This window comes from Gasterosteus aculeatus, chromosome 18 (genome assembly GCF_964276395.1).
Source record: "Gasterosteus aculeatus chromosome 18, fGasAcu3.hap1.1, whole genome shotgun sequence".
Classification (NCBI taxonomy): Eukaryota; Metazoa; Chordata; class Actinopteri; order Perciformes; family Gasterosteidae; genus Gasterosteus; species Gasterosteus aculeatus.
Window position 1 is genome coordinate 16,011,133 of NC_135706.1, and position 22,724 is coordinate 16,033,856.

The window sequence follows — 22,724 nt, forward strand, 5'->3', positions numbered from 1 at the left end:
GCAACAACACTTCCACAGCTCTCTCAGGATACATTTCACATTTCATTATCTGGTAACAGGCTTTTAGTCTGTGTGTGTGTGTGTGTGTGTGTGTGTGTGTGTGTGTGTGTGTGTGTGTGTGTGTGTTGGGTGTAACACCCTTGGGGGGTTAATCTATTGTTTGTACTGTACTTTATGTGTGTTGTCAAGTTTCAGTGACTTTTGTCACGTAAAATGTGTGGAGAAAACCACAGAAAGAAGATATGAGGCGGGTGAGTGTGGGGGGGGACCAGAGAAGAGAAAGAGAAACTGAGGTATAATACTGAAAGTATCTACGGTCCCACATGTGTTGCTTTCGTTTGCATTGGTGTGAACTTAATGACAGTTTTTTATCAAACAGTTCGCACTAAGCAAGCACTTCTATCTCGGTGGTACATTTTTCTGTTTGTTTAGAGCCCTTAAAACATTTTATAACCTTTTAAGTAAGTTAAATTCTATTCTAAAAGGGTCCCGTGTGGCTCTGGGATGTTAAAGTCATCGTGTTTGTTTTCTTCTCAGACCGCGTGACCTGCGTTCCACTAAAGTACTGCTGAAGTGACTCATGTGTGTCTGTTTGGGCTTTGATACACATTAACTTCACCTCAGTCCACTCTGCCCTCCATTCATCTACCTTTTACCCTCTGATCGGGGGTCAATTATTAACCATTTCCCGTCCGTGGTGGGAATTTATTGCAGATTTGGTTGTGAACGTCACTGAAAGACAAACTGTGGAGCAGATGCTGTCGCATTATAGCGTCAATTTCATATTCTCTGTCTTCTCGCTAAAGCTTTTTAATGTGCTCCAATCCATTTGACATTTTAAAAAGGGAATACTTGTTGTGACGCGTCCCAGGTGCGAGTGGCCAAGTCGTACATCGGCTGTCCGATCCCGGAGTGCGGCGGCTACCTGGAGGAGGGCCTGGTGATTTCCCATCTAGCCGACGAGGACGTGGCCAAATATCGGTACTTCTTGGAGCTGAGTCAGCTGGACTCGAGCACCAAGCCCTGCCCCCAGTGCAGCCGCTTCACCTCCCTGAAGGGGAACAACCCCAACCCCTCGGAGCACAAGTACAAGGTGAGCCCCGCGCCGCCGAAACACGAAGACGAACAGCCCGAGCACGCGCTCAGCTTTCTGGGTTCTCCCCCCCCCCCCCGGCTTTAGATCCAGTGCGACACCTGCCAGTTCGTGTGGTGCTTCAAATGCCACGCGCCGTGGCACAGCGGGGTCAAGTGCCGCGACTACAGGAAAGGAGACAAGCTGCTGCGAGGCTGGGCCAGCGTCATCGAGCACGGCCAGAGGAACGCCCAGAAGTGCCCGCGCTGCAGGGTGAGCGACCGATGGAGGGGATGGGGAGGAATAAATCGATGGGAGGCCTAAGAGCCAGAAGGAGACGACGGATGGGGAGTTTTAGAGGAGGAGAGGCGCGCGCCGTGGAAACGGATGAACCGGCAGGCGACGTATCGAACGGGATGAGCTCTCGTCTCCCTTTGGCTGGAGGAGACGCCGAGTGCAGCTTAATGGCCGGTTTGTAGTGAGGCTGCAGCAGACGAATCCATAAAGGAAAAGATCCATTAAGTGGAACGCTGCTCTATGGACGCTCAAGCAGATGTTCCCCGTCTGAGGCGGAGAGTTGCATTTTACTGTGATATTTTCTACAATGAAGAACCCAACCAAAGAAATGAACTTAACGTATGTAGTCCTTATGAATATAATGGTAATAGTGTTGCTCGCTCTACATCCGTAGATCCACATCCAGCGCACAGAGGGATGTGACCACATGACGTGCACGCAGTGTAACACTAACTTCTGTTACCGCTGTGGAGAACGCTACCGACACCTACGGTGAGAAGCATCTATTGTTTCTGTTTTTTACGTTCTTCGCTCGGACCTCCTCCTCCTCCTCCTCCTCCTCCTCCTCCTCTCTTTTCATGTGATGATCTCAGTAACTTCTCGTTGTCAGGTTTTTTGGAGACCATACCTCAAACCTCAGCGTGTTCGGGTGCAAGTATCGCTACCTCCCCGATAAGCCTCATCTGAGACGGCTAATTAGAGGGTCGGTCTGTGGTAAGTGTGTGTGTGTGTGTGTGTGTGTGTGTGTGCTCGTCCTCTCTGAAGCTCTCCGGTGGGGCCGCTGCAGTGTCGTCTGTATTCAGGCACCGTTGTCAAATTTGCATGGAGCTGAACTCGTGTTAAGCTTTCCGTTTCTACGCACTCTCTCTGAAACCTGCTGTATTGTCTGTAATCTGCTTTCGTAAGAGCTTCCCCGCGTTGCCCAATCATGAAATCGGCGCCCACGTGTTGCACTCTGCTGTGGATTATAATTGTAGACCAGAGAGAGCAAAGGCGATAGAACAAGTTTAGCACCCGATGAAAACCTTCAGTTAAGGCGCGTTGTTCGCCTGCCGGCCGTCCGTCCGCGTCCCGTCTGCCGGTAACGAAGCTCCTCCTTGATTGCAGCGAACGCAGCATATTAACCATATCAAGGCCTGTGCTTGCCGAGGAAAGCTTGGACGCACCAGCAGGCGGAACTCCGATCGATCCGCTTGGCTTTGCGCTCCATCACAGCCACAGCTGGTTATCTCAGCAGGGTGCCGGCTGGACCAGGAGCTAAATTGTCCCTCGGCGAGAACCATCTGGGTTCTGGACGCTGTTGTCGGGCCTCGGCCTTTTGGAGACGCAACTTTAAGCAGCGACACATTAACATAGAGAGAAAATGTAACAAAACCAACATCAACAAACATCCATTTGGATTCCAACTGAAAGGAGCATTCGTTGATGAAGGAGGACTTTGGTTCTCTCTGTTCTTCTCTGCAGGCACGAAGGTGCTGATCGCTCCAGTGGTCATTCTGCTGGTCGTGGTGCTCGGAGCTCTGGCGCTGGTGATAGGTAACACAACTGCACACACACACACACACACACATGCAGGTGGTGGTTCGTTGTGATGTCATCCAACACTCTGTGAACTTTCGATGCCTCGGCGGAGACGAGATCAGCGTTAATCTCGTTCTCGTCTGCGCTGCTAACGGACAATCAGCCCGCGGGCCGGCGCGGCATTTACTCCCAGCGATGTCGGAATCAGTGTCGCACCGCCGGCCTCCTTTTTCGGCTCGGATCATTTGAAACGCGCCGTTGAACGTGAAGGCAGCGCGCCATAAAATGCGATAGTCAAATCAAACCGGCGTAGAAGACTCGTCAGAGCCCGACACCGAGAGATAATTCAGGATTTACACCAATGAGTTTGTGTTGTCAGGAACATGAATCGTTTTGTTTTGATCCTCGTCTCCTCCTCCTCCTCCTCCTCCCTCTCACTCTGCAGGTTTGGTGGTTTTCCCGGTCTACTACCTGTGTAAGAGGAGGAAGAAGCAGCAGCGCACACAGGGCTCCGGACGGTGGATCTGACCCCAGGAAGGAGAGAAAAAAGCATAGGAAGCGATTGCCGGATAATCACCTCGCTGGAGGAACACTGGAGGAACGCTGGAGGAACGCTGGAGGAACTCCGGTCTCTTCACACGATGAAAGCCGTTGAATCCCCTTGAATTAAACTTGCTTAAGAGTCCTCTCTCCCTGGCCGCCATTTGTCTCGGACGCGATCCAGGACGTTTCAGCGGTTTGCGTTGTGCACATTTAGCAGCTGCCGCGTTTCAGCAGAACGAAGCCTGATCTGTTTACGCCGGTTGGGATGTTTTTAAAGGATGGAGCTCACAGCTCTTCAGCCTGATGGGACGAACCTTTATCGCACGGATGCTGTGGACGATAGAAACAACACTGTCAGCGCCGCATGCTCGAAGACGACCGCGGGAGCTCACCGATTATTGGCAGAGAGAAGTGAGGAAACTTTTTGCAAATAGTTCTGTCGGCCATTTGTCGAAAGCGCGAGATGGAAACTGAATTTAGGGCCGAGCGCCTTGATCATCGTCGAACGAGCGGCTGCTCCATTTGTGCCAAAACAAGCGGAGCAGACAGCGGGCTCCGCCCCTTTGTTGTATTTCGTTGTTATTGTTTTTCACGTTGCCGCTGAGGGTTTGGCCGGTGATGCTGTCGTAGCCGAGTCTGCATGAAGAAATAGACTTTGAGGCTTTGAAGACTAAGAATTTGCATCCGATGGTGTAAAAGCTGCTTAGGAACGATAGTGGTCCGTGTAGATGAACACGCTTTAACTTTTCATTACTGCGTCGTCCGGGTGGTGGTTTGCTCGAGAGCAACACGCGGTGTTTTTAACGAAATGAGGTCGTGGTTTTCAAGGTTTTTGGGGAAGTGTACTTTAGGGGTTCTGTGGGACGGAGACGCGGCGGCTTTCAGCGAACTCGACTGGCACAAACCCGCAAGAAGAAGGAAGCGCGGCGGCGGAGCGCTGCCAGGAAACGGGAGGTTTTCACGCTTCACTTCGTCCCTCAAACCCCCCGCTGTCGTCCGCTGCTGCTGGACGACGCCAGCGGGACGCTTTTAACGCCACAAGAGGTTTTGCACATTTGTTTTTTCTTTCCGTTTTTGTTGAGGAGAAGCACAATTTATCGGCACAGATGTGGAATGAGAGAAATGCTTAAACAATGTTTGGAAAGGAGCATTCCGCCCCGCGGGGGGGTTCACGGCGATAGCGCTCCGTCGCGGGTTTAAAGCACGAAGGAGACGGGGGGGGGGATGACACGTATTCTGCATCTGGGAGCTCGTAACAGCTGCTAAGTGTAGTGAATGTTCCTGAAGGACGCACAACATGTATATGTATATATCACACTCTGCTTTTCAGTAGCTGCTGACTGTGGGTTTGAATCCGTTGTGTTCCGTCCCTCCGCCCCCCCCCACAGCTGCCCAAACAGCTGCTCGTCTAATAAGGAATCTCCTCGACGTCGCAGACGCTGGTTCGACTTGTGTGTCGTGAGCGCTGCTTTTTTTTTAAAAATGATTACAACTTCGGAATTACAAGTTTCCCAAAATATACGGCAAACAGAAAAGAACGTTCACGTTCAAAGGGGTCGATTGTGCTCATTAAGATGCCGTCGTGGCTTCGTTGTTGGGTTCCGGCGGATCACTGGAGAGCGAAACACGAAGAAGGAAGCGCTGCTGTGTCAACTCAGTTCTTTCGGCCAATGGTTTTCCTTTGCTGGAGCGCATCGGCTGGCTGATGCCTCCGGCCTTTTTTTGTCCCAGTGACGTTGACATGAATATGCAATAGTGCCTTCACCGCCGTCATAGATGACCGGGTGAGCCAATCTGTTGTTGCGTGACTCCAAAGACTATGTGTTTTAAAAATAAGTCCAATGAATCACAATATTGGGCTCTTAATGTATAATAACCTACTGAGGAAAACTCAAATATATATATGAATATATTTGAGTCCAATAGAATTGATCTGTTACCCAGTTATCAGTGGGCAGTGCGACCAGGCCTTCCATTAAGAATGTGTTTTAATTAGCCAAAGATTAAACCAAACCGCTGACATTTTAACCACAGGTTTGTCCTCAATAACATCCTCAATATCACATCTGATTTACTTTTGCACAAGTTGAACGGTCTCTTTATTTCGGCTGATGGACTCTTTGGACTCTGCAGATTAAAACGAGCGACTCTTTCCAACGCTGAAAGGACAGAAACGCTCGATGAAGGAAGTGATCCCAAGAGTGCATGTAGTTAATGTGCACATGTAGTTAATGTGCACATGTAGTTAATGTGTACATGTAGTTAATGGACAAAATAACGTGGGTTCATTTCATCTCAGAAGGCCTGTGACTGTGTGTTTGGTCTGATGTCGCTGCATACTGTCGTTCACAGGAAGGTCTTTGATTACCGTGCACCTTGTTCTCCACCTGCTGCCTCCGTTAGAAATGTCCGCCGTTGTCCTCATTACTCACTTTGTTGTTTTTAGGCTCTGATGAAGAATAAACTAAACTGGGTCAAATGCCAACGTCTTCTGTTTGATAAGCTTCCTTATCTGTTTATCTGTTGCATCCACCTTTTTATTTTTTTGCAGCGCTGCTGTGACTTCAGCTTTATGTCAGCAGGGGTCACAAGTGCCCTGCAGGAGGCGAAGCAACGCGACCTTGATTCTTTGGCATGAGCAGCGTAACAGTGCGTTTGTCACAGTGACAAAGAATAGAAGCGATAATATAACGAATCCATTGGAAAATAAATAAATATATGACATTCTTTCCCATTATGTATTAGTGAATCCCTTTTAATATTATCACAAGTAGTAGTTACTAGTGTTGTTCTATAGGCTGCGTACTACATTACAAGATCTTGACTTCACGTATTCGCTTGTAGTTGTGTATTTGTATTTCCTCCGACGCGGACGGACACACGTACCACGGATTAAATTGTCCATCTACTAAATTATGCAAATTAGGAACGCGCGAGCTCATTGGCTCGCGTTTCCAAGCTCCGCCCCAAAACCGGGCCCGGCGCGTGACCCCCTGAAGGAGACGCGCGTGCTGCCGGGTTTCCTTTTTTATTCGGGGGGGAGTTCACGCGGCCGTCGCTCATGGAGACCGGACATCAAGGTGAGTCTGCGCCGCTTTCCTTTCTTATTTCTACCTGGGGGGCAGAGAGAGGAGCGGGGGGGGGGGGGGGCAGAGAGAGGAGCGGGGGGGGGGCAGAGAGAGGAGCGGGGGGGGGGCAGAGAGAGGAGCGGGGGGGGGGCAGAGAGAGGAGCGGGGGGGGGGCAGAGAGGAGCGGGGGGCAGAGAGGAGCGGGGGGGGGGCAGAGAGGAGCGGGGGGCAGAGAGAGGAGCGGGGGGGGGGCAGAGAGAGGAGCGGGGGGGGGGGGGGCAGAGAGAGGAGCGGGGGGGGGGGGCAGAGAGAGGAGCGGGGGGGGGGGCAGAGAGGAGCGGGGGGCAGTCGGGCCTTCGGGCCGCGCGCGGTCGGTCGGTCGGTCCAGAAATGAAGCCGCGCGCACTTCTGTGACGCGAAGCCGCTTCACGAAAGCGACACTGTTGCGCGTTTGTATTTGTGTGTTGTGTTGTGTTGTGTTGTGTTGTGTGTGTTACTGCTCGTTAAAGACAACGCGGGGACTCCAGACCGGGTTTAAGGCCGCAGGTGCTCCTGTTCTCAGCACATCAGCTGTCCTCTCTTAACACATAAACCCGGTTACATTGTGCTCGCGGTGGCTCGTGTCGTTATGTCTCACGCAGGAATTTGAATGTTGGAAACATTGACACGTGCACCGGGATGAAGGTGCTGTTTGTTTTGCAGGGAGTTCATTTCACTCATTTGCATTCTGGGTCTAATTGCCTGCGGCTCACATCGTGTACAGTTAGAGACTGTAGCAGGAAAAGAACTTCGCGTTTTCAGTCAAGCTTGATGAATGTGAAGTCAGTGTAAATTGATGGGAATTTATTATGGAAATATGGCCTCTGAAGTTTGCAACAATGGATGTTTTACAGCATGTTTAAGCTCATAAAAAAAGGTTTTATGCACATTGGTGCTGTTGTTGTTTCAGTTATTAAGGAAACTTGGCTACGGGTTTGACTCCAATGGCCGTACGAGCATCCCCTGGCCTCTGATTCCGCACAGCCACATGACCAACGGGACAGATGGGAGTCTTGTGACCAAAAGCATTTCAGCCCGGACCGAAGGAAAAGGGGGATGGAAGCTGAGGAAAGAAAATGGGGAAAATGTACAAATATTAGAGCATTTTTTCGTTGACTTTGTCGCAGTGACTCGGTGGGTGCTGTGTTGTCCGAGTGAATCTACATCATCATGAAATAAGTTGTGTGAGAACATAGCAGGGCGTACGATGGTATTTCCAAAATGAAAATCATTTAAACTTTATACTGTGCCACCTCCCATGTTTATGTTTCACATGGAAAGAAAAGCAGAAGTTTAACCAGACGGAAATCATTGGTTCCTCCTCGCTGCAGCACTGTGGGGCAATGGGATTCCATCTACAGGGAACTCGGGTTGCTCAATAACCTTTTTTTAGCGTGTTCTTGCTTAATTATTACAAAATATGCCATTGTTATCTGTGGAGAAGCACAGATTTGCTCTGTGGAAAGAAACTGGTAAATCCTGTTTAAACAGCCCCAATAAGCTCAGACCGCAAAGGGTCAAAACGCTCGGATCAGCTGCTCTCAGGTTACCAGGATGGACACTGGAGGAACACCGAATCCCTCAAGAGGGTTGTCGTGTGTGTGTGTGTGTGTGTGTGTGTGTGTGTGTGTGTGTGTGTGTGTGTGTGTGTGTGTGTGTGTGTGTGTGTGTTTTGTCCTGCTTTGTGCATGTGTGTGTCTAACCAGTGTTCTTGTCTCCTCTCGCCCTGCTGCCTTGCTCTGCTGCAGAGTTGTACTCTGGTGTTCTGAGCGGAGCAGTGGTGGACTGGGGCAGCATGGGTCCCGGAGAGGAATGGGTTAACACGACCAAACGCGAGGGAGAGACGGGTAAGACTCTTCTCTCCCAGATAACCAACGGAATAAAGATAAACCCATGCAGTCAAAGGGCAGGTAATGAGGATGAAGATGATGATGATGATGATGCACACAAGTCACATCACAGGTCACGATTCAGTGTTGATTTAACTGCTAGCAGTCAGGAGAGTGAGTGTGTGCTTGGTTTCTTCTTTAATAAACTGCTAATTAAGGATTGTGTCTATAAGAAGCAAGATTGTGAAAGATTCTCATAAAAACATTCCGAGAGCTGAAGAATATTCAAAACAAAACGGAAGACAAGAGAGATTTTTGTTTGACTCAAATAGTTTCTGATGTATTCGGGTCAGAACTGTCCAAATGTACAGTGAACCTTAATGCAGCTTATTTGATGTCCCTCTAACAGCACATGGCTGGATGCATTATGTAATGCATCTGATCATAAACCAATGCTTACATAACAGATCATTAACAGATGTAAGTGGCTCTTATTGACTGAATGAGACGGTTAGTATAATATACACCAGCTAGCGGAAACAAACTGTATAAAAGCAGCGGTTAAATGACATCGTATGTTTGGTGCCACATAGATAGAAGAAGCTTCTCGGTAACGATTCATTCATTACTGAGACGCTGAGGCTTCTCTTCTTAAAACTCCCCCTTTTTCTCTTTTGTCCATCAAGTAAAACGCACCGTTGAAAGACGACCTGCAGGTTTAGATGAATCGAGCGCTTCTTGTTTAATGGCCTGTCACTTTGCTCAGGTCCGTCTCAGGGCGCCGGCGGGGAATCGGTTAAGCGGCGCTCGTGTGGCGACGACGTGGCCCCGGTGGCCCCGAACGGGGAAAACCGGACCGAGTGGAATAAAACGGCACCATCAGGGGACGATCGGTGGGGGGAGACGTCAAAGTCCCACTCGGACAACTGGTTCATGTCCACCACTTGGGACATGCAGCTGGACAGCAGAGGTGAAGACGGAGAGACCAGAGCCGGTAGAACAGAGCAAATACCCACCGGGGCCCACCGGGGCCCACCGGGGCCCAAAAGCTGCATTTTGTTCTATTTGGGGGGATGTCGTTCAATGAAGTAAAATGAACACATTTAAGTCTTTTGGCAACGGACAGTTGGGCCTAAATCAAACCAAATACGGAACACATGACGATAAATAAATAAAAAGCGAGCAAACAAACACACATGAAGCAGAGCGCGATTCTCTGCAGGTGAAGATCTGCGACGCTCATGAGCGCGTTTTGAAGCGCTGCGCAGTAGGCGGTTAATTCCCAGGATAATCACCACGTTCCACCATCGCTTCAATGTCGCGGAGCCGCGACCCGGATCATCGACTCGTTTTCGCCTTCCTCACATTCCTGGCGGTTCCTGCAGCGCGTCACGTGACACGGAGCGTCGTTCTTAAGCAACGTCCAGTTTCTTTCCTTAGTGACAAACTATACTACATGTTAGCACAAACCCTTATTTAAGGACTCTCATGTTGGTGGAGACGCCGCTGTGTCGGGGATCTGTGACTTGTTAGCCTCCATTTCTTTTTTTGTGTTCCAAGTTGAAGAACGGTTGACATTTGATTGCATTTTCATGGTCTTTGTCTTTGGCATGTAAACACAAAAGAGACAGATCTTAATTGTCTTTGCACAAACGCACCTGAAAGGCGTCCCTCTGACCTGTGGGGGGGGTCTGATTGTGCCGTGTGCAGAAATAGCCACCTGCCATAGAAAGGTCTCGTGTCGGAGCCCCTGTAGATCTTCACACATTATTTAGCAGCATTTTGTGGTTGTAACTTGTTGTTAGCGGAGAGTAAAGCTGGTTTTCTTCACTGACTGAACCTGACACGGTTCAGTATTTTTCTGCCGGATCGTTTGAGGGTCAGCGGACGTCTTTCTTGCTCTCAATGAACACAAAGCCACGTTCATAAACACATTGGGAATGTGTGATTTAGTTTAGTCATGGATTAGCTTGTAAAGAGTGCGAGTAATTGTGTACATGAGACCCGTCTTGTTCCCAGAAGCACAGCATGAAATGACTACAAACAAATAATTCTCAAAAGGAGTGAAAACCCTCTGACAACCTCAAGATTTCTCTCAATCTTTAAATTCATTCTGGTGTTTAAAAACAACAACAACGCTTTATTATAGTACACAATGTTTTGGTTCCACTAGAATCCAGAATTGCAACTTTTAAAGTCAATCTGTCCCAAGAAACAGCATCTAGTGTGTGTGTGTGTGTGTGTGTGTGTGTGTGTGTGTGTGTGTGTGTTGGTGGGGGTGGTGCTGTAGCGCAGCAAGATAATCCACCTCAGTTAATCCAGATTAAAGCTCTACAGTCTGATGTCATGGATTACATAACTGTCAGAGGTGCAGACAGACAGACAGACAGACAAAAAAGTCCGTAAAAGTCAGAAGCATTTTGTCTTCAACATTTTAATCACCGTTAATCCAACTTTTCATCGACACCAAATTAAAATAACCGTCCATTTAGTCACTTTTTTCCACTGCAACTAACCAAAGGCCTCCATGGAGAATACATGCTTTTGATTCCAGGATCAGATGCTGAGTTTATTTATTAAATGTGTTCACAGATCCTGTGTGTGTGTGTGTGTGTGTGTGTGAACGTCTCCTTCAGGGTTTCTGGACTCTGAGCCCCTGAGAGAGGCCGACGAGGACATGGCGTCAGAGCTCCACTTCAGCTCCAGCTTGACGGAGGAGGAGCGAGAGGAGGTTCTGCAGGAGTTGACTAAAGTGCGCGCTCGCTCGCAGAGAACCGAGCCGCCTCGATCCTAGGACCCCTTTTTAAGGGCCGCTCTGTCTCTTTCCTTTCCCGTCCAGCTGGAGGAGGAGATCGGCACGCTGAAGCAGGTTCTGGCGTCCAAAGAGAAGCAGCACGCCGACCTCAGACAGAAGCTGGGCGCCACGTCGCTCAACGACCTCCGGAACAACCTGAGCCGAGGATGGCACGACGTGCAGACCTCCACGGCGTAAGTCGCCCTTTTTTAAAAGTCGACTTTTGCAGGCTCGATTGGGTTAAAGGGAAGTGTGCGTACATTCATCGTCACAGGACGCACACGCACGCAGCAGGTTCGCTCTGTTTTCCGACAGCCGATAAGAGCACGCTGCAAACTGAGATATCAGAAACCCAATTATAACGACATAAGCCTGTGCGATAAGTGTCTCTGTGGCGTCCACTGCAACAGACATCGTTAGCCTGATTAACTACACACGCTACACAACGCCAGAGGCCATCGCTGACCTCATGACACACGAGTTTTACCCGTGTTACTGCCAGGGGAAAACATCTGTAATGTTCTTCCCGAATGTGGAAAATGCCGGAAAAGTGTGCAGAGATTAATTTCCTCATTAGAACTGGGAGCTCTCACCCAGAGAGGAGCGAGGGGATCTTCTCCAGACGCCTCCTCCAGTTACACACTTCGACCTGAAGATCACTTTACACACACGCGCAGCGGGCGGCCTCATCTATAATGAACCAGCTGCCTCCCCGTAACAAAGCTTTAAAACCACAGGAAAGCACATTCGCCCAGCTGATACGAATGAATAAACCTGATGAAACCGGTTAGAAGCTGTTAACCAATCATTTTTCGATGTGAGACGGACAGTGAATAATGTGTTTATTAAATAGGACAGATGTTGACAAACTGCATAATCCTATAAGGTAACAAATGGAAGACTAAGTGCAGACAGACTGATGCTTGTTGTTACATGATTGTCTACTTGTTTGTCCCTTGTCATATTTGCACCTTGCTTCTATGTCTGCAGGGAAGAATAATCCCATATTTTGAATGCGTCTTTTTGTTGTTGTTGTTGTCTCAGCTACAAGAAGACCTCGGAGACGCTGTCCACAGCGGGACAGAAAACATCGGCTGCCTTCAGCACCCTGGGCAGCGCCCTCACCAGGAAGTTCGGAGACATGAGGTACGACGACGTCATCCGTCCACTAGTCACAGAGCACGTTGTCCTCACCGCGCAGACCGCGTGGACAGCGTCGTGAGCCACGGCCCGTCCGTCCACCCCGGCGCCGTCTCCCAGAGAGAGTTTTGACTCTTTGCTCTGTCCCGCTCAGCGGGGGGGGTTGCGATTACGTAAAGCCACTTTAAGCGGCTTTCTGTGGGAGGCGCAGTCTGTCCTCCTCGTCAACGCGGCAAGAGTCTGCATCGTCCCGCGTGTCTTCGCACATACTGTGAAGAAACGTTGGTTTTACATAAACCGTAAAGAATGAACACCTGAACGGGTCCCCAGTGAGGCGTTGCCAGTGGCAACAGATGTGTTATTGTCTCCTGTGTGGACGCTGCAGCTCACTGTGTGTGACGTACAGAGAGGAAACACTGTTTTGTCTTTGGTCCCTCCAGCGTGGTTGGTCTAGAGTTTCTGTTCCCCCGGAGGTATGTCCTTCTTCACACACCATAAGCATGTTTGTGTTTTTATTGATTATTTATTTGTGTTCTTGCGAGTCATTTTAACGTTTTTTGCCTGAAAATTCTCAAAGGATCCAGGATTTTGTGTTTCTCTGTCTTACATCTGCTGTGTGTCTGTGTGATCCAATGCGTTCCACTCCGGGTTTCCTTTAAGTGTGCGTGTGGATAGCGTTGCCGTGTTTTTGTGTGTTTACAACGTTAAGCCTCATTCGGGACGTTTGTCGTGAACAGGTGAGATAACGCAGGTGTGAGTCGGGTGTCAGAGCACCTGTTAATAGATGTGTGTTCTCCATCTTCCTCCATGCTTCCCAAGGTCCAACTCTATCGGGTAAGAACCCCCCCCTCCCCCCCGCTGCGTCCCTCCTGTCACGATCGCGCCCGGCTGCCACTCTGAGGCTCAAGTCGTTTTAGGTTTTATGGCCGAGGCTGATCTGAGAGCAGCAGCTTTAAATGGTTATTGACTCGCAGCGCGTAGCTGTAATGTACCTCCGTCTGTGTTGATGTCAGATCTGTAATCCAGAATATTGATCGGATTAACCTTTCCTCTCTGTTTCATCCTCTAATCGGCCACAATGTCAAAAGCAACGTATAAAAACAACGCCTCCTCTGTGTGTGTGTGTGTGTGTGTGTGTGTGTGACCTGTGCTAATCATTATGTCCTCTTTCACCACGCTCTCTGGGGACAGCTACTCTATCAGACACTCTATGAGCATGCCCACCATGAGGTAACCACGTGTGTGTGTGTGTGTGTGTGTCATATTTCCCCCGACCTTTGTGTTCTTCGTACAACCTTCGTCTGCCCCAGCGCGCGTCAGGAGTTCTGTTTGTGTGTCGTCCGGCCTGATTAAGTTTCGTTCTCTCCGGAAATGTTGTTCAAGTTCGCCACGAACGTCCACTTCGACTCAGGGGTCGAAGGTCACCGTGACCGGCTGTCCGTCTTCGTTCCCGTGAGCGTGACACATCCCGGGAAGCCGTGAGCGGGAACGTCCTTACAGAATTTGCTCCCTTTGACCTCTCAAAACCCGTTTGGGCCGTAACTCAACAACTCATGACACTCGTGGTTACAACTGATTATGATCACGCGTCATGTGACGTTTTGGACATTCGTGGATGTGAAACGGCGCCCTGAGGCGGTATTTGTGTTCCGCAGAAGCGAGCGCTTTTCCCTCGGTTAACATTTATTTAGTGATAAGAAACAGAATTGTCGGAGCGGTTCTCACGTTCTCACTCTGAGCGCGTCGGCGACCTCCCGGCAGGAACGCACATCGAGTGGAGGCAATACACCGAGATCAGCCGCGCACGTTAATGGTTTGGGGTTGTTTCTAATAATAACACACAGTAATAAAGTCGAATGTCTTTCTTTTCGTCACAGAAACTCTCCCAGCTTCAAGTCCTTTGAGGAAAAAGTGGAGACCACAGTTTCCACCATCAAGGTAAACGTGAGTGTGGGAGAGAAAAGCACAACATGTGTGTTTTTAAAAGCTTCTCGTCCACGTTTCCATAGCTAGCGTTAAATAAACAAGGAAAATCCCCGTTACCGCAGCGCGGCCGTTGGCTCGCGCTTCCCACAGACTGATTGATACAGCGTGTAATCTGAGCTTCGGCGTGATGGCCGGCAGGAGGAGAGCAGGTCATGTCGCCGCCTCTGAAGGTTATGAAACGTGGGCGAGCAGAGAGGCCTGAGCTCTGTAATTAGCTTATGTGGTTATTTACACGCACGCTGATCCCGAGGGCGTCTCTGCTGTCGACCCCCGTCCCGTGTGTGACACGCAAGATGCTACATGGCTGCAAACCTCTGCCACTAACAGCATATTATAAATACGTATAACGCTCCCCGTATCCTCTAATAGCACACAGTCTTTCCTGTCGACGCTTTTCCTTTTTCTTAGACGAAGGTCGGCGGCGGCGAGGCGGGAGGCAGCTTCGAGGAGGTCCTCTCCTCCGCCGCTCACGCCAGCGCCCAGGACACGCCCACCAACCACTTGACGGACAGCTCCGAGAGGCCGCGCTGACGGAAAAACTCAACGCTCCGACTGAGGTGCTGAGATGCTTTTGCGAACAATCTCATGTTTGCGATTAAGTCTTCTCACACTCGGATGGAATTGTTCTGCTACTCCGAGTGCTGAGATCGATGAAAGAGTGACGACATTTCTTGTTTGGACCAAAGATGCCAAGCTACATATTTAAAAGTGACAGCTGGCTACATTTATTTTGAGATACATACAACTGAACTGGATCTGTTGATCACTTTATGATGAGCAGATTCGCTCAAAATAAAAGAGATTCATTTCTACTTTATTTGCTAAATCCAAACTGTACACAACTTCATACAGAAAACTCTTTACACTATTTAGGTTATTAGAAAGTATTTGTATTAAAATAGACTGTTACATTTTCAACTACCTTTTTACTAAAACATTAAATAAAAATACATATAAGCCACTTAGCTGTGACCAACCCAGAAGTACTGGTTGTATTTCTAAACTTTGTATAAAAGATTTTACACTAAGACCGGAGACTTTGTAATGATAAAGTATTCCTTGGGCAGACCTGATAGAATACAGACGGTCATACTACTGTTTACTTATTCTTTTGTGGGCTGCTAACGGGGCCGGGCCCTGTTTGAATAGTGGATCCTACTTATTATGGGATGTTTCACGAATCCGTGCATTCACCCCGTCTGAGACCAAGTGGTCTCTAGGAAGAAGTGGACCACAGAGTGCACGGGGACTAGGACGATGGGACGTCCTGCACAACCTGATCAATCACTTCAGACGATTAGGCGTAATGCTGGAAATGAAAAGTAGCAGCTCTGTTTCCCCGTAAACAGGATGATTGTGTTTTGATGCTTGTGTTGAACTGCTGTAGCTCAGATTCATGCTGGATTCACACACAGGTATAAAACATTTGATCATTTTAACGGTCCAGATAAGGTAGAAGCCTATTGGCTGTGTCACTAACACATAATACAGAACTAACATGAGCTCACACATGATCATACAGACCCGATTCTGTTCTTGGGGATGATCTGTTTAATGCTGAAAGACGACATCGTTTTAACTTTTGATGTTATGAAAAGACATTTTGTGTGAAAAGCATCCTGTTTTTCTTTAACAAACCTTTCTGTTTTCAGTATATAAACCGTTTTGTGTTTCTGCTTTTGTCTCATGTGTTAGAAGATTATTCTTTCTTTGCTCCGGCTTAAGAAGTTACAATGAGAAGAAATGTTTTTCATATAAGTCATGTTTTGGCATTCGATCGCTGACCTCCGACCTGTCACCAAATAACTGAGGTTGTGCATTCAGAGAATTGGCCACAGTATATATCGGACTTTTGTATATTGTGTTGGTTTGAAATGAAACTGAACTGTCAGCTTTAAGAACCTTTTACAAATGTTTCACTAAAGACAAAATCCATTCATTTGTATTCATGCAACTAATTACTCACCATTTTACATTTTCTGACTAATTGATAAACATTAAAACCCATTTAAAACAAATTCAAATGTTTGTCAGTGATTTTTACAATAAATACTGACAACTTTGAATTAACATGTCAAAAAAAAAGCTAATGTAATAAAATGCTGAAGTGAAGTTCTATAAAACTTCCTCGTCTGACTGCGGTTTTCTCACTGATTTCCTGTTAAAAACGTATTCACTTCATTTTCAGCATCAGAAATCCTGCTTTGGTACCTTGTTACATTTTTCAAAAGATAAACACAATGTAACATCTGGCAGATAATATACATATATAACATGTCAAAATGTAATAAAACATGTATTTGTCAATTAGGTGGAAATATACAATAAAACCAATTGATGTAAAGACAAATTTGAGTTTGAGTCTACATCACAAGTTTTAATACAGTGTTACAGTAATGTCATTACATTTTATTATCCTGCAGTTCAGTTTATTCCCTGTCGACCACGCAGTCCTCTCCAGGACTGTACAGATAGAACTAAAGGGGCAAAAGAGTGACGTGCACGTGGAGAATATCCACCTTCTGCCTTCTACGTCTCTTCATTTTGTGGCATTTGAGGCCTTCTGGATTTCTCCGTTTCTTCCGTTGGAGTCACGCGACGTCCTCGCTCTTCGTTCAGAGAGCTCAGGAACCGGAGCACGTCCGGGTGCTGGAAGCGGCCTGGGAGGGAATTCAATTCAGAAAAAAAGGTCTTTCAATTAAAAGACAAATGAAGACAACCCATCATATATATATATATATATATATATGTGTGTGTGCGTAGACTTTGAAAAGGTGACGCAGGGCCTCTAAACGGGAGACACAGGTGAGGAGATCCAGTGAAGAAGAAACCGGAGTGAAAAGGAGGAGAGGAGGACTCGCCATTGGTGGAGTCAAAGAACTCCTGCAGTCTTCCCGGCGTTCCCTCCAGCTCCTCGTACTCGTGGGCCTGCAGGATCATCTCCAGGAGGTCGAACTGTTTCACCAACCGGGCCTCCGGACTGTTCTGACTTTCATATTCCTAAAGAACAACACAAACATTCTGCTACACGAATAAACAAAAGGGACACGCGGTTACTTATTAGGTGAGTACAAACACGACAGACGTACCTCCCACAGCCCGTAAATCTCCTCTTTCAGTCCCACCGGCAGAAGAGCTGATAGATGTCTCATCGCTTCCTGAAGGCGGAGAAATCAGAGACGCCAAACAGCGACGGCTCCGTTTAATGCAAATTCAAACCATCTTTGTTTACTTCACACTCCATTTGTTTGGTTCACTCGCCTTTTCCCGCCTGTGTTTCTCAGCTTTACTGATGTTGTCCGATGGAGCGATGTCTCCCACAATGCACTCTGCCATGTCGTGAACCAGGGCTAGCTTTATGCATCTAAAGCCGGTGAGAATAAAAAATACGAGCGTGATAGATGTTACTATTCAAGTATTCTGCTAACCATTTCTTGCAAGGTATGTGGACTGCGTTACATGAGCAACATGCGATGAATATCCATGCTTTCTGAGCGACAGACTCGAATCAGAGGACGGTGTGCAGGATGTGCAGAGGAAGTACCTGTCCTTGTCCACTGTGGGGTCTGTGATGGTCAGAGACATCATGGCCATGCGGTACATGTGGTCCGATACACTCTCTGGTTTATTTACGTTCCTGTACACCCATCCCGTCCGTGGGACCCTCTGCAGGAAACGACCACCACAAACTTATTAATGAATTTATATTAATCTGTGGCACAGAAAAGGGGGGAAGTTGCATACACTCACTTCGGAAAACAACATTGTGAATATTTCCTAAATTATTTTTAATCGTTCATTGGACCAAAGGGCACAGATAAGATAAGTAATGTTACTCATTTAGGTAACAAGAGCCAGAGCTGTTTCCACCGGTTTTGACCCTAAAGTTTAATAGAGAATATCGTAATATGTGTGTGTGGGCAGTGAATAGATGCCTCAGTGTTTTGACATCAGAAGATCCAGCAAAACAATCCACAAGCTACAGATTGAGTATCAATAATTTGCTGTTCATTACTGACCAGGGACCGGATGAACAGAAAAGCGTTTGACATCTTACTTTGAGCTGTCCGATAAATTTCATGAATTGCAGCATATTGCTCATGCCGGCTGCTGTCTCCATGGTGGCCGCCATTACTGACCTCTGACCCGGATATAGACAGTAGAGTGTGGCGGTGTTTTGCTGACGTAGTTGCGTAAAGACGCCTCTAGGTGGCAGCAAAGACAACACAACGATACTAAGTGAAAAGAGGTGTTACACTTAAATGCTCCTTCAGTTTAGCGCCTTTTCCTCGTTTGAGTGTTTTGATGTTTGCAATTAATTGAATAACTATTTTAAGTAATAGTATATCGTCCTTGTTGTTAACATGGCATTTTGAATCCGTTACTTTGAAACAGTAGGTGGCGGTAATGACAACAAACAACGATTGGATTACACGAAGAAGAATTTTTTACCGGAAGTCAGTGAAGCGGGAGATTTGAAGACGTAAACAAACCCTTTTTTTGTTGGCGTGAACTTTGGTTTCACACAGAACATTTGCTAAAATGCTGAAGAAGGCACCTAAATTGAAATATATAATCAAAACGAAATCGAAGAGCAACATAAATGTGAGACCAACGTCTGAGGCAATGGTGAGTGGGTAGCTGTTAAGTCCCGGTTAACGTTACGTCCGCTTTGTTTGTGGCTAACGCTAACTAGCATAACTGACGTTTTCACCGATAAATAAACAAGATCATTTCTTTACACTTTCTCAGATTGAACTCCTTACGCTGCTGTTTTTGAACAGCCTGGCAGAGGAGGCAAAGTCCAAAGCTTTTGAAGAAAAATCGGCAACTGTCAGAGCTCATCATCTCAGAGCAGTCTCCAAGGTGAGTTAAGCTAGCGTTACACTCGTCTAATATTAGCATTTATCTCAAAGGCCATTCAACATTCAGCTTCTCTACAATTTCGTCTGATGTGGCCACACAACAGCAAAGTGCTAAATGTATTTAGTTATTAAGCTGTTTAATCGTTCTGTAGACAGTGGCAGCCCACCCGACCCCTGTTTCTTCTTTCACTAGTTAGCATGCTTTTAGTTTGGTTTAGTTTTGGGGCAGCAGCAGCTCACACCGTTGAGACTCTCAACCAGAGGGTGGCAGTCTCAAGTCAGTGTGGACTATTCGCTGGAGAGGTGCCAGTTCACCACCTGGCCCCTGCCCTTCAGCAAGGCATCAAGCTGCTAACTGCTCGGCCGCACTCACTTCAACAACTGCCTGTCTATAACAACAATGCAGTAAACAAATAATAATTCATTCGAACAATTCTCCTTTTTAATTTCCAGTGTGTTTATCAATTTCTTCTCTGAGATACTCTTTTCTTCTTTAGTTTCTAATTATCAGGGATAGTCCATTGTTAATGTGATTTTTATATCCCTTTTTGTCATAGCCTATTCTCATTCATATTTAAAAGCATTACATTACAGGTCTTTTAGCTGACGCTTTTATCCAAAGCGACGTACAATAAGTGCATTCAACCATAGGGTACAAACTCAGGAGAACAAGAAACAAGAAAGTGTAATTTCCTCAAATAAGCCAATTTACAATTTGCTATAGATGAGTGACGTTACAAGTACAATTTAAGTGCTGCAATTTGTTAGTCTTTAGTCGAGGTAGAGTCTGAAGAGGTGTGTCTTTAGCAGAAAGACACACCTCTAAGCAGAATTATTTTACACTCTGGATTTTTTTGAGCTGACCAAATTCAACCAAACATTACAATATAATTATCATAATATCTACAATTGATGTTGACATTAATTAGCTGTATACATGTTTATTTCCCATAATTATTGTATTTCCTTGATGCTTTGCACATTTTGAGGAGGAGATAGACTTAGACGTTTCTTTCTTTCATTCTAGAAAATGCTGAAAAAATCTCGCGGCTGAAGACGGCGAAGTACTTCCTCGTCATTTTAATAAACATTATCATGAAAGTAGAAATCTTTCACGATATTTAATATGGTTTTATCTGAAATCAACATTTTTGTGTGTTTTTATTCTATCCTTTGTGTAACTGATTTACTGTCACAAGAGTTGTTTGGTCTTCATTAAATGCTTGTGGATCTTCATAATGGCTCATACTTAGTCCTTTTAGTCACTGAAATTGAAATGCTAAACATAACAGCCTGTTCATTTAATACATTAAAATATAACAATAACATTGTATCAAGAAATTACCATAGTCTGCATTAATGGTTTTGTTTCTCTGGTCTATACAGTTGTCAATACAACAATCTGAGAATGTCAGAGGCATAAATACTTATTAAATAGACATAAACACTTATTAGACGTATTGTTACATTTGGCTGCACAATCTCTCACAGCTCGTTTTGCGTACCCGCCCCCCCGCCCCCCCAATACTGACTTATTTAGACCCTATCTGCCATTAGGTCAAGGTACTGATTAAAAAATACCACAAAGACACACTGTAAAAGCAAATCAAATGGGCCGAGCGTATTAAAGTTGTGGACACTTCAAACACGTTAATACTTCCAAATCTCTTTAGCCTCTTCCCGCTCTCTTATCATCCATCAAGGTCGATGTTTAAAGCTGCACGTCTCGCCACTTCCCCGCCTCCTGCCCCCTAAATTCCTCACTTCATCACGCTACATAGATTATCTGCCTGATGCTATCCTGCTCACCACCGCAGGGAGTCTTTTAGCTTTTCAGGTGAGGGAAAAGGTCAACGTTATATTGCTAAACAGCCAGATATTGTCTGTTTTTATTGAAGAAGACGGTATGTGTTTTGGTTTCTGCCAAGCAGAACCTTGATCGCAGGTGGTGTCCTAAAAGCTGTTTTTGATTTGCAGCACAGTCAAGTCTTTCAGCACAAGTTCAAGATTTTTCTTTCAGAGCCTTGGCCGACATAAAATGCAACAACAACTATTAGAATTTTAGATCATGTGGTCTAAATTGTGAGCCCTCTCCTTCCTTTTGCTCGCCGTCCTCCACTTTTAACATTTGCCTTTTTCCCGGTCGTGTCCTAAGATTTCCCTTGGCCTCCAGCGGTTATTTTTTCAATATCCATGCCGTGTTTATGTTCTGAGTTAGGTGGAGAAAGTGTTCCTGGGTTTGTGGAGCCCCACCCTTCTGAACCTTGAACCGCTGGCACCATGTCCTCCTCGTCTCCCCACGGTTCTGTCATGCTCCCTCTTAACATTTGCATGCCATCCCTAAGTTTAAACCTGTCCACGCTCTGCTGTTGGAGATGCATATCTATGAAGTGGTGCGTGATGGTGGTCCTCGGCAGCTGGCCACGCATCCAGAGGCTCCTTTTGAGGTGTTATTCTTTGGCCCTGAACTCCTATAAACCCGCTTTCTCCATCTATTAAAATGGAAAAGTGGCGGCTCCTCGCCTGTTTGCTGCGTCTCTGTGTCTAAGCACCTGTTGAGAATTTAAGCCAGCCGGCGTAGCCCCGTCCAGCTCCTCCGTCTGGCAGTGTAACCATTAGCTCTGTCTCTCAGGTGATAAATCAACTCCAGTGTCAAATCTCCCTACAAAGCTTCTGCTTCTCTCAGAGAAAAGCACGGCAGCGCATTCTGGCAGAGATGTTATTATGATAGCTTGCTGTGCCTTCCTTAATATGGAGCACATGGGTTTTAAGTGTGTCAGTGTTTCCGTTCCTGTCTTCGCCCCGCGGAGCCATCAGATTCATTTACTCTTACAACACATTATGACAAAGCGCTGAGAAATAAGTAAAAGCATCAAACCCGGGACGTGATCCTGTGAGATTTGAAAGGCTCTGTTAAGGATTACGGGCTAAAACAAAGAATCCCGAACTGCAGCGGGAAACCAATACCAAGAAGGAGGGGGGGAGAGGGGGAGTCAGGGGGGGGGTGTGGGGAAGGGGTGCTCTGGAGAGTTCAAATCGGTTTAAGAAGCACAGAGTTCCCAAAACATGCGATAATAGACCCACCGGGAAGCCAAACAACAAATCCCCTGCAGCCCGAAGCTTTTATCGTCTCCCAGCGTTTTTGTGGGAATCACAGATCCTCTTGACACCTCCAGCCCTCAGCGCTTATCTTCTCCTGGGGAGGTAGTCACATCAACCCGTGTTTGTGCTATTCATTTCCTGAACCCGGTCTTCGTTGAAAAACACAAAGTGCCCAAGCACGCCCTCGACTTGAACTAAATAGAGAAGGCGTGTACGGTCGATAATGGACGTTTTTCTCCTTTTGATTCCAACCCATCGTTGTGACTTCATCCCGCCTTAGTGAGAAGCCTGGTGTTGATCTTGTGATGACAAAAAAAGGGCCCACAGACATGCTCTATTGTTAAACAGAACCACATGAGGAGATATTTGGTTGTCATGGTCACACACACACTCACCCGATTTGCCACTAGGCCGAGGGGAGAGTGCATGATATAAAGGTTGGGTTAAAACGGGGGTTTGTGTGGTGGA

General features: G+C 46.9%; 4 protein-coding genes across 14 annotated transcripts; 3 read left to right on the plus strand and 1 right to left on the minus strand.

Moving 5' to 3' along the window:
- The first annotated feature begins 148 nt into the window (after window positions 1–148).
- rnf217 (ring finger protein 217) lies at window positions 149–5,918 on the plus strand. Its single transcript, XM_078093742.1, has 7 exons — window positions 149–251; window positions 872–1,093; window positions 1,181–1,345; window positions 1,764–1,861; window positions 1,980–2,083; window positions 2,834–2,905; window positions 3,336–5,918. Exons 1-7 carry the CDS (start codon window positions 243–245, stop codon window positions 3,416–3,418), a joined length of 753 nt encoding a protein of 250 aa, XP_077949868.1. The 5' UTR covers window positions 149–242; the 3' UTR covers window positions 3,419–5,918.
- A 166-nt stretch (window positions 5,919–6,084) lies between these two features.
- tpd52l1 (tpd52 like 1) lies at window positions 6,085–16,639 on the plus strand. Of its 11 annotated transcripts, none has more exons than XM_040160870.2 (10): window positions 6,085–6,513; window positions 8,289–8,387; window positions 9,136–9,339; window positions 11,006–11,121; window positions 11,209–11,357; window positions 12,208–12,309; window positions 13,123–13,137; window positions 13,495–13,533; window positions 14,181–14,241; window positions 14,698–16,639. In XM_040160870.2, the coding sequence occupies exons 1-10, from the start codon at window positions 6,495–6,497 to the stop codon at window positions 14,818–14,820; spliced, it is 927 nt and encodes a 308-aa protein (XP_040016804.2). In that variant the 5' UTR covers window positions 6,085–6,494; the 3' UTR covers window positions 14,821–16,639. The 11 variants fall into 11 exon arrangements, with proteins under 11 accessions (XP_040016804.2, XP_077949863.1, XP_040016810.2 ...); XM_078093732.1 differs by having other exon boundaries at window positions 6,377–6,513; window positions 8,289–8,450; XM_078093733.1 differs by having other exon boundaries at window positions 6,377–6,513; window positions 8,289–8,450; window positions 13,507–13,533.
- On the minus strand, window positions 16,034–18,508 carry hddc2 (HD domain containing 2). The gene is made up of 6 exons (XM_040160862.2): window positions 18,347–18,508; window positions 17,834–17,955; window positions 17,551–17,653; window positions 17,379–17,447; window positions 17,151–17,289; window positions 16,034–16,949 (listed from the first exon to the last, which is right to left on the minus strand). The coding sequence occupies exons 1-6, from the start codon at window positions 18,419–18,421 to the stop codon at window positions 16,819–16,821; spliced, it is 639 nt and encodes a 212-aa protein (XP_040016796.2). The 5' UTR covers window positions 18,422–18,508; the 3' UTR covers window positions 16,034–16,818.
- A 224-nt stretch (window positions 18,509–18,732) lies between these two features.
- cenpw (centromere protein W) lies at window positions 18,733–20,390 on the plus strand. The gene is made up of 3 exons (XM_040160879.2): window positions 18,733–18,918; window positions 19,042–19,155; window positions 20,182–20,390. The coding sequence occupies exons 1-3, from the start codon at window positions 18,832–18,834 to the stop codon at window positions 20,206–20,208; spliced, it is 228 nt and encodes a 75-aa protein (XP_040016813.1). The 5' UTR covers window positions 18,733–18,831; the 3' UTR covers window positions 20,209–20,390.
- The last annotated feature ends 2,334 nt before the right edge of the window (window positions 20,391–22,724 follow it).